This window comes from Microchirus variegatus (assembly GCF_963457635.1).
Source record: "Microchirus variegatus genome assembly, chromosome: 20".
NCBI classification, from domain to species: Eukaryota; Metazoa; Chordata; class Actinopteri; order Pleuronectiformes; family Soleidae; genus Microchirus; species Microchirus variegatus.
The window spans coordinates 12,302,743-12,313,654 of record NC_139821.1 but is presented as its reverse complement, the minus strand read 5'-3'; the positions used below and the strand labels follow the sequence as shown (position 1 = coordinate 12,313,654).

The 10,912-nt window shown below is 41.4% G+C and overlaps 1 protein-coding gene across 3 annotated transcripts in view; it reads left to right on the top strand.

The window, feature by feature from the left end:
• Positions 1-3,321: 3,321 nt before the first annotated feature.
• dock4b (dedicator of cytokinesis 4b) overlaps positions 3,322-10,912 on the top strand; it is a gene marked incomplete at its 5' end in the record, with an annotated part of 103,654 nt that continues 96,063 nt past the window's right edge. For all 3 annotated transcript variants that reach the window (XM_083907030.1, XM_083907029.1, XM_083907031.1), the window contains one exon: positions 3,322-3,358. In XM_083907030.1, the coding sequence (XP_083763156.1) occupies positions 3,322-3,358 (37 nt within the window). The remainder of the gene's footprint in view (positions 3,359-10,912) is intronic.

Genomic DNA, 10,912 nt, shown 5'->3' with positions numbered 1-10,912 from the left:
AAAACAATTTAAAGGATTTGTTTCCTTTCTAGACTGGGCAAGTACAATGCTTTATCACTTATGTCCAATAATAGGTCTGAAAAAGCCTTTTCCTGTCAGAAAAACAAACTATACAAAACAAAGCAGCAGAAGAAAATACTCTTTAGATAACATAAGTATACACAGTATATTATACTTAAGCAGTTGTTCATTATTGGATGCCTTTTGTCAAGTGTTTTTTCTATCTGGCATGTTATCAGTTAGAGCGAGCGTCCGCTTTTCCAGATGAATTCCCTTCCAAAACTTTCCTCTTTAAGAATGCTCACACTACGAGCTGGCTCGGGCTTGTCCTGAAGGTAGAGTGCATGCTGCCATCAGCCTATCATGCACTGCTTGGTACATCCCATGATGCACCAACCTCCTCTCTCCTGCTCTCCCTCTCTGTCTGAATATTAATGCATGTTACTAACTTGGCTTCATCCTCTCTGTTTCCTTGATGCTTTCTGCAGATATTCCTGCCTGCAGAGCCACAGAGTCAGGTTCTGTGATTGCAGGCCACTTATAGTGATCCTACTCATAACCCACTGCTACGATTACTATTATTACCCTTATTAATGTTATTTACCTGTCTTATTAATATTGCAGATGACAGCAGACGCAAGGTTTCTTACAATCTTTTCATCTCCGCTGCAGTGTCTTTGTCAATAATATTGTAAAGTGCACTTGACATCAACAAAAAAAAATATATATATATATGACGTCAGCCGAAGTTTGCACCATATACTGAGGTAGAAGACAGTCTAGTTTCTACTCTCTAAAAAACACACGCTCACTCCAGTCCACTGGGATGAAAAGCATGGGGTTTCTGTCTTACTTTGCTCCCCGGCTTATGATTTATTCATATAAAGAGTAGAACATTCCCCCACATCCCACCACACCCTGCACCCACAACCCCCACCTCTCCGATCAGTAAAATCGACGGATGTGCAGCGCAGAAAATGTGCTGTTAAATGAACCCAGCTCTTTGTTTCTGTCTGCTTTTTAAATCAGATGTACGTGTGCTGTTGTAAGTTTTTGTGTAAAAAAACATGTGACCAGAGATGCCCCTGAGTGCGCGATGCACACTTTCACCCACAAAGCTGCAGCGAGTGTGCCTTGGGTTGCTTGCTTTTCCATGGCCCAATCATTTAGAATGCACCATATAAACTACAAAGGTGGAGCGGGTAAGTGCAATACGCAAACCAGTAATGAGACAAAGAGTGACACTCTAAACATTTTAATGTACCATTTGCTGCAGGGCAAATAAGCATGCATTAAACCTTTGACAACTGTGAGGAAAAGGTTTGCTTAATATGGACGTATGAGATTATGTACATAGCCTACATACATGCACTCAGTGTAGTCCTTACCAAACTCACTCTCTCTTGCACATACACACACAGCAGTGTGATGAACTTTCAATTTGGATGTGCAACGCCCTCCAGTTTTCTGCCTTATTCCTCACGCAGTCGCATGTATTTTTCATGCACTCCCTGTCCCAGCAGAGGGCCTGTGCAGAAGAGAGGACTGTTACAAGGTCATGCAATGCGGGGCTATGGTTATAATGAATCTATAATGTGTAAACTAGTGGCAGTGTTTGTGTTGGGAGTTTAGTGGCTCAAGAGACAATAACATCCTATATGTAAAGCAGTTAATTCATGCTGGCTATAATTTCTATTTTTTTTATTATTATTGCTTCTTTGAAAAACAAAACAAAAACAAAACATTATTTCAGTCAACAGTGTGGAACTGCGTGATTTTTCATGGTCAAACGTTCACTCTAGCAAGGCCAAAAACACACAATCACCCTCGTGTTTGCTTGATGTTGACAAGATGTGAGGACAGGCGCTACTACAAGTCCCAGAATGCATCGCTCTCGTTTCTCTGCGCTGGCGATACCGCCGCGTTCAAGTCCTCCTCGGAAATTATCACTTTTCTTCAGCGCTAAGCTCACGCAACTCGTTCGAAGGAGTAATGACACTATCTGTTAGTTTCCAGTGATGGGGCTGAAGGGAGAGTTTTGCAAGTGTGAGTGTTAACCGTGACAATCATTAATGAAATCGTTCGTCCATCATTTATTTGGAATTGACAACACCTGTGGAGACAGAGGTACAAATGTGTTTATAGGCTATATTTTTCTTTTCAATTTCTGTATATGTGCGAGAATGTGTACATGTGCAGACACGCTAGCATATTTAAAAGTGTTTGGAAAAGAAGGTGAGTTTTTAATTAAGTGTGTAGCTCATGAACTCACATGTTGGTACTTTAGCTTATGCTAATAGAGCGTTAGCTTCAACCTGTGACAGTAACAATTGTATGATTTGTTTTGTTATTGTTGAATGTAAAATCTTCATGTCACGAGCATACAGGACATATTTGTCAACCCTTCCGAACTTTAGTTAGCCTAAATGCCTGCTTGTAATGGGAATAGCAAACCAATTATGAATGTCAATGACATGCTTATGATACCAAAATAACAAGAAACTGTATTACAAAAGCTCATACAATAGTTGTCATCTTTATACAAGGTAACCAAGGAAAAATTAAACACAATTGAAAGGTCAAAGTCCAGTGTGTCAGAACTATACACATCTAATGTTGACAGGGGATTCCTTGGCTCATGCTTCATTTTCTCTTGCAGGGGAACTACAGTGACATTTGCCTACAAAAAAGATGTGTTTTGTCTTTAGTTATGTGGTAAACCTCTGCTCTAAAATGCAAAACACAACACTCTGAATAGCCTGTCTAATTGGGCTGCTGTAAAAACATGGTTGCGCAAGATGGTGGCCCTTGTCTTCAGTGCATGTATAGGGCTTATTTTGAAAAACAAATGATATTTAAAGTAATTATGCATGTATACCAACCAGTTTGTGGGCACTGTATTCAATTTCTGCCACAAACAATACATAAATAAACACACACTGGATGTTCAAATGAACTGCAATAACAACAAATTTAACCTTTTATTATTTTTCTTCATTTTTTTTTTTAGAATTAAAATAATTTTTCGGTTAATGTAGACCTCCAGGAAGAGTGGCTGTTTACCTGGTGTAATTGTTTTTTCAGGACCCTTCAAGTACCCGGACTCATCAGTTGCCACATTTCCGGACGGCACATGAAGGCATCACGTCTCCGTCCCCACTACGAGCAGCAGCAGCAGCAGGAGCAGGAGAAGCAGCAGTCGCAGCTCTCTCTCCCTCTGTAACCTAAACAATGACTCCTGCTACAGAGCGGAGGAAAACACACCAATAGAATGCGATAACCATCACCTAAACGCTGCTTTTAAATGAACCCACCGTAAACATGTGGATACCTACTGAACATGAGAAATACGGCGTTGGTAAGTTTATTCCCTTTATGTTGTTTATGTCTTTTTTTTGTTGGTAACCGCTGTCCTCTACGTTCACTCGCCGTCAGTTGTAGGGCATGTGTTAATTATGTGTGGATGGGGGGCTCGTGGAGGTGAAAGTGCCTCCACGAGCGATGAGTCCCACCGGTGGGATCTGATTGTGGTTATTTGCAGTGAAGCAGCACCAGCTTTCTTTCATACAGCACCGTGATGAGAGACTGGATTGCATCTGACTGCCACATTGCAAAGCATAAGGTTGTCGCTGTGAGTGACCCCCCCATGGTCTGCCAAATGAAATGCCTCATATTTATTTTTTTCTACTCGTTTCATGCCCTAATTCCCCCTTTGTTTTACTTAGACTTAATCTGGTGGGCTGTTTTGACTGTGCATTTCCTCTTGCTACTCAGGGACTGTTTGAATGGGGGGTAAAAAAAAAATCTAATTAAATTCTTGCCACAGTCAGTCTCTGGATGTCTGTATACTATCCCCCCCAACCTCTATGAAAGAAAGGCAGATATATCTATCAAAGCAAAGAAGATATGGAAATCAGTTTTGGTGTATGCAGGATTGCTGAGATTGCTCCGGACCCTGATCTTTTAGGTTCTGGAAATTTGTGAATCTCATCCTACAGTGCATTGTTCCAGTCTGTCTGTGGCAAGTGAGACACACAAATAACAACAACACAACCAAATTAGGAGGGGTGAAAAAAAAATCCCACACAGACTTTGTCCTGTTGGTGTGGTAGGAATTTCTTTTTTGCTTGTGTGTTCGACACCAAATAGAGGCTCATTGAGATGTGGCTGCTGAGAGGCGGCTTAAATGTCTCATAATAATATTCCCTAGAGATATTGGTCTGTTCTGTGTGTGTGAGATGCTCTGGTCTGATCCCACAGCCGCGTGAAAACGAGCCAGCGATCGTTCTGCAATTTTCTTGCAAGGCTGCCAGGAAAAAGTGGCCTGCGAAATATCTTAAAAACTAATAAAATGGGTATTTGTGAGGAGCTAAATCATCTCAATTACACATACCCGCTCTTACTGTTCGTGCTTCGCTGTGGTTGCATAATAAGATTCCTGGACTCTTGAAAGAGCCCTGTTTCAAAAGTTGTGATGGGTACGAAAATAACCGAGCCATACGGTCCCACTTTTTGGCAACATTCTGTTGGGATTCCTTGCACAGTGGTGGAGCGAGACACACTCCAGTCCATTGATAGGTCAACAGAGAGTCGTCACTTCTTGGCGACATTGGGAATGGAATGGGAAAACCACAAAACTACCATTTTTGTTTACCCTGCATCAGACAGAGAGAGAATTCAATGTTGTTTTGTGTGAATTGTAATAGCGTGCAGAAGTGTTGAATGTGACACGTTCATCGTTGAATTTGTTGGTGGCCTACATTGTGTCATGCTGGTATGATGTTGTGCTATTTATGTAGCTGACGGAGCTATTGCCATCTGGTGGACATGCAAGCCAGATTGTGGTTTACCATTCCAAACTGTACCATAGTGAGCTGATTTGCACTTTAGAAAATGTTGCCTTCTGTCCAAAAGAAAGCATGACATGCCACCATGACTCTGTGTGTCCAGGGATCACAGATTTGGCCTCTCACTGTCAAACACTCAGGTCTTGGTCTCTTGACTGCTCTGTTAGATTTTTCCCTAGTGTGGACTTACTTCCCTTCACTGTCTATATGACACCGCTAAAAACCTGATGTAATTTACTGTGCAGTTATATTATATTACCCATAATCCTATTCAGAGCAGAGTTCCCTGTAGCCCATAGCTTCCACATTTCGATTGAGAAAGATAGATTTTCTTTCCCCTGGTTTTAGCCACTTAAACCCATTTCCTCCTGTCAAAGTTCATTTGGCTGGATAATATAGACAAGCATTTATTTTGAAGGCTAAATGCCAGTCGCCATTGTCCCCAAACTGCTAGAAGGGGCCCTGTTAATTGGATTAAGGCTCTTTATCCCTTTTCCCTCAACAGTAATAAGACTCTTTTAATTAGCTCAGATTTATTTTTTAAGACATGTTTTGGCACTTTTTTGTGGTCTGTTCCCTTTTGAGGAAGGAACTGGGGTGTTTTCCTGTTGTGTAATTTAGGTTACATGCTCCACAAACACTCATGGACACACACACAGATAAAGTGAGGAGCTTTTTGGTGACACATGTTGGTTAAGATGGTCTTGTTTTTATTGTACGTTCTCAATCGCCGTCTGAAGAAGATGCCATTCATTCAGTTATGGATCAGTGCAGACTTGACAGAGATTGAGGGCGTCATTACGGCTGGCATATGCTACATAATAAGTTGGCAGATGTACTGCCAATCACACTGGAAGTCAAACTTATTCCAAGCACTTGAAGATGAGGTGGAAATCTGGGTCGTCATTAACTTGTCAGGGATGGTTCTAAAGTCAGCCGCAAAAATTGACAGAAATATTGTAGTTTTATAAAAATGACAGAGTGAGCTTACATTCGCACCTATGCACATTCATTTTCGCCTGTGACGCAATTAAGTGAGTGTGAACGCCAGGTTTTCAGTTTCAGAAAGTTGAATTGTGAGATCAGGGGTGTACGGTTCTCATATGTGTCTGTTAACAGTGTTTGGTATATGAGGATCCAGTTCATTCATCACACAAACTGAACCAAAAGTACTGTAATAAGTGGTACCTGTGACCATTTGTCAAATGCTCTTAATGAAATACAGTATATTAACTGCTTTCTACTCATCACAACACATTAGTAACCCCACATAGCAATCATTTTAGATTGATTTCACATTTTTCCATTTAATATGCTTATTGCAAAGTTATTATATACGCAAAGGCAACAATATTCCATCAACCTGCCTCCAAATTGTTGATTTGTTTTGCTGGAGAAAAGGATGACCAAATATTTATCCTCGTAATGTAATAACCACACATCAGTAACGTTCATTGATCCGCAGATTTAATCTTCATCTAAATTATTCATGCATCAAGCATAGCTCTTGCCTTACCACAGGTCTCCACAACTTAATGGCAGCACAATAACCTGACATGTATTGAAGTTACTTTACATCCCAACACAATTAACGTCGTTGATCCACTTCTCTCTGAAGTTTTCCCCATGCAGACCAGTTGGCTTATCTGTGAATGTACTTGTGCAGAATTGCTATGATGTCTAAATATTAGCACTGGTAAGCCCCTATCTTAGCCATTTTAAATGTGATCTCCTCCAGGTGCTCTCAGCTAACATTTTATCTCATTCTGACAGAGAGGCAGGCTAACTTAAAGGGCTTGGAATTCCTCGGATCCCCGAACATTTGATCTCAGGCCAAATCGAGATGTGATCAGAATGTCTTGCTGCGTAATTGGGAGGTTGCAGCGTTTGATGTATATTCGCTTACTGGTGAATCGTGGCTCGGGAATAACGGGAGCCTCTGCCATTGATAAAATATGAATGGGCTCCTGTTGAGTTGATGCTAAGGTTCCCATTAGCCCACCAGTAGAGTGATTACTGGTTTTTAACCTCAGGCGAGAAGGTTAGAAGATTGATGAGATCATGTTAATATCTGATTCCTTAATGGACTTACTGATATTCAGCTGTGGAGACATTAGATTGAGCCAATAGGGACTATCTGTTGAAATTCTCAATGCAAAGATGGATGTATGTCGTAATGTAATGAGGTGAAAGAAAATGAAACAAGGTACAAAGGAAGATGGCACTGAATCGTGATCGCTCTCTATTATTAAATGACTGGTAGGTGACCAAAAGCGGAACACAATTTGACTCAACGATGACACAAAATACTTGAGGCTGTATTTTGTCATGTTTGAAGACTGCACGCATGAAGTTAACGCCGACGACAGAGTGAGGCCTTTCTTCTCATTAAGACCCACTTGATACAACCAGTCAAGCATGTCATTGCTCATCATAATTTAGGCACATAATTAAACAATTTTAACGAGCTGGTTTAGTCAAGTTCACCACCAAAGGTTGATTGGAGGAGCGTGATTGGATGGAACTCGGTTCCATTTTGAGCAAGGAGGTCCTTCGTGAGGCAGAAGACAGTCCAGAGCTGCAGATCTGATTTATCATTCAAAGGCCGTTGTCGGCCCGAGGCTGATGTCGGGCCTGGGGCTTTGCTGCTCTCCCATGGTTGACATCTCTGGTTTCTCTAGTGGGCGAGATGTCGCTGTGGAAGAATTGAGGTGGGGGACCAGGGTGGGAGTGATGGTGGCACGTGTCAAGGCTGGACTCATTGTCGGGGCATCCAGCTTGCCCTGTTACCCCCTCGATTCAACCCCCCTTCCCTTACCCCTGATCCCGTAGGGGATTAGCAGGTTGTTTTGGAGGCGGCCCTGAGGCCCATTCCACCATTATATCCATGATTTCCTAATGCGGCAAGCCCGTTGTATGGTAGAGAGTGGGGGGTGGGGGCGTGGTGAAGTGAAGCTTACCAGCTTGTAATTGCTTCCTCGCCTACCGCCCCATCTCCATCTGCAGAGATAGTGTCCCTTCTCGTCCGTGTGCGCACACAAATTTGCACTTATCCTCCAGTGCAATCGTTCAGCGTGGAAAGAGACTGTATAGGACGATCCCATGTGAATAGAGCAGATGCAGAAATGAAAAAAAAAAAGAAAAGAAGAAGAGTTAATCACCGAACCCACTTCTGCGCACAAGCTGTTCCCCGGGTGTGTGCATCGTCTAAGGGTTAAATAAATCTACATGGACATGTGACGTATGACGGGCTCGCGCAGTGTTTTATTCATGACTGATTCACCAGGACAATAATAGCAGTCGCAGCACAAACATGGTCTGGAGAAGCGAGGAGAGTTGGAGAAAATGCAACTGCTTTGTGCTAATCAACTGCTCGGTTTATAATGGAGTCCTCAATTAGGAAAGAAAACGCTTGAATCTGCACAAACAAACACTGCCTGTTTGGACTCGGTGACATTCGGCGCATGAAAAGGAGACAATTGTGTCACCACAGTTTTAGCTCGTTGAAATTGAATTATTTTCCACGCTGTTCTTTCTTCACCTCCTTTGAGCTGGCCTTTACTCCAGGCACTGGAGAAACCACTATGAATCCTGTTGCAGTTGGTGACACATACCAGCGCGCTGTAATTGTCTGTCCACATCCATGTATAATGTCGAGGCAGGCAGCTGCAGGGAGCTTTCCTACTTTTCCACTCCAGTCTGGTGCGCTTGGTGTAGGGAGACGATGACACTCCTCAGCAATGGCCGAGTGATTTCTAGTTTAACAGACTGCATCTGGCTTTTGCAATTGTCATAATCCACATGCGGTTGACAGAAATTATTAGTGTCATATGCTTCTCTGTCTGATGAATATTATTATCTGCCTTACTGGCTCATTTGTCTGCTATTGGTTTCAGGGCTGAAACTAGCATTTATTTTTAATGATCGATTGAGTTAATTTGCTTGATTATTCACTTGTCCCATAAAATGCCAGAAAAAGCAAATTTATCAAAGTATTCAAGTGTCATTTTACATTGATCTGCTCCCAGAAATATCCTCACAAACAATATGATCTTTTGGTTTTTGGCAATTTGTCTACATTTTTGGCTTTCGAATTCGCAGTGATGAAGCATTCTGTGCCTGTTTTGCAGGCTTAGTGTGATCCCGTACGGTTTGTGTTTTCCTTTCTCAATATCAATCTGTGATCCCTGCGTGAGCGAGGTTAATGGGATAAATCCTATTAGGAATTCAGCAGCTTAACTGATCAGTACTTGCTCCTGTAGTGGAGGTGAGTGCAGACTGTGTGTGTTTTTGTCATCTGTGTGAGCAAAAGGAGGGAAGGAGGGGGATGACTGACACATCATTTTTATAAATGAAGGGTGTCTGCTGGTGACAACAGCTGTGATGGTGGGTGAGAAGAGCTGATTATGTGACAAGATGCTTGTTTTTGGTGCTCATTTATTCTTGGAAAATTATCATCCGTGCTGGTCCGGTCAGTGTCAGTTATTTCTGTCCTGTGGCTGTGATCCAGGCTCACATGTATTGACCATAAAGGAAGTGTACATTGATTAGTGGAAGTGTTTGTGTGGTAAAGCCAGTGCAACGCACTGACCTAAGGCATTTATTTTACCATAAACCTTACTTTAGTCATAGCTACCTCTGCTCAGCCTCAAGTTACTAAAACCTATGTGCTTAGTTTATTATTAATGCGCTAATAAAAAGGGATAGTTGTGGTCTGTTCGGGTTGTATGTTATATCATCAATGGATTATTGATGGCTAATAAAATGTCAAGCCTTGCTTAAAGGACATATGCATAATTTAAGAAAGTGAAGAGCTAATGGTCGTGGTTCATGTCTGTCTTAAATTACCTTGTTAATTCTTGAATATAGAATTGGCTTCTGACACTCGTGATTTACACAGTCACAGTGGGGGGATGTGCAGCCAAAGGAGATTCATACAAATCACTTTGATTCAAGTCTTTGTTTTGCTCTTTGCAGTTAAATCCATTTCTCAGCGGGACGGTGAACCCTGGTCAATCCTAATCTGTACTGGGACTGGGACACTTTGTTGTTCCCTCGGCATCTTTTCTCTTCATTTTGCTTTATTGTTGTTGAGTGACACGCAAACACACATGTATTCTGGACATATGTAGCAGAAATGTATTAATACCACCAAACTGTTTTATTCATGACTAATATCTGAGAAGCATTTGCACACTTTAGTCATGAGCTGCATCTGATCTTCATATGTTTATGTTATATCAGGGGACAGTAGCTGGTGAGACAAATTTGCACTAGTATTGATAAATCTATATTTTATACATACTGTACATTACAGAACATTACTTACATTTTGTAGTTGGACAAACCTTGTCTCTGTGTCGTTGTCTAACATCTTCGATATATCTTTGGCGTGTTTTTTTTGTACTATTAATTAGCTGACATGCTGTATGTGATATATCTGTGATAACTAATGTTGGCCAATGCTGACATGATGGTGCCAAATGAAACGTGTACATAGCCAGTTTCATATTATCATGGTTAAGAAACACGACTGCTTGTGCAGTGTTTTGGTGCATAGATTTTCTACAGTATTTTAATGTTTTCTATGTTTTTTTTTAAAGGTCTATTAGGTCACACATTGATGTATTTTATGTTTTATTTATCTCTGATGTTCAGCACTTTGTTTGAGTCGTTGTTTTTAAAGTGCTTTATAAATAAAGTTGGATTGGATTGGATGAAACACCAATCCAATCTGGTGTCCAAAAGGATGGTACAGAAGGAGATTAAATATTCATATTTCCAAAAGTACCAAGAATCTTTTATGCCAAAAAAAGGTGGTCTCAGCGTTGGTTACTTCCTCTTAATAGCAGGACGCTGAAGGCAATGTCAGGACTTTATCAGCAGTGAGATAGTCAGGATTAATATCAGTGAGAGACAGACAGACGAAGGAAGTGGGTGAAAGAGGTCTTCGGTCAGAATGAAGGTGAAGTAGTAGTTTTCTTCTTAGCGCTGTCCACACCCTTTGGCCTCATCTCTTCCCTCTCTCATCCTACTTTTGTGAGCAGTGCCTTAACTCAATGGAA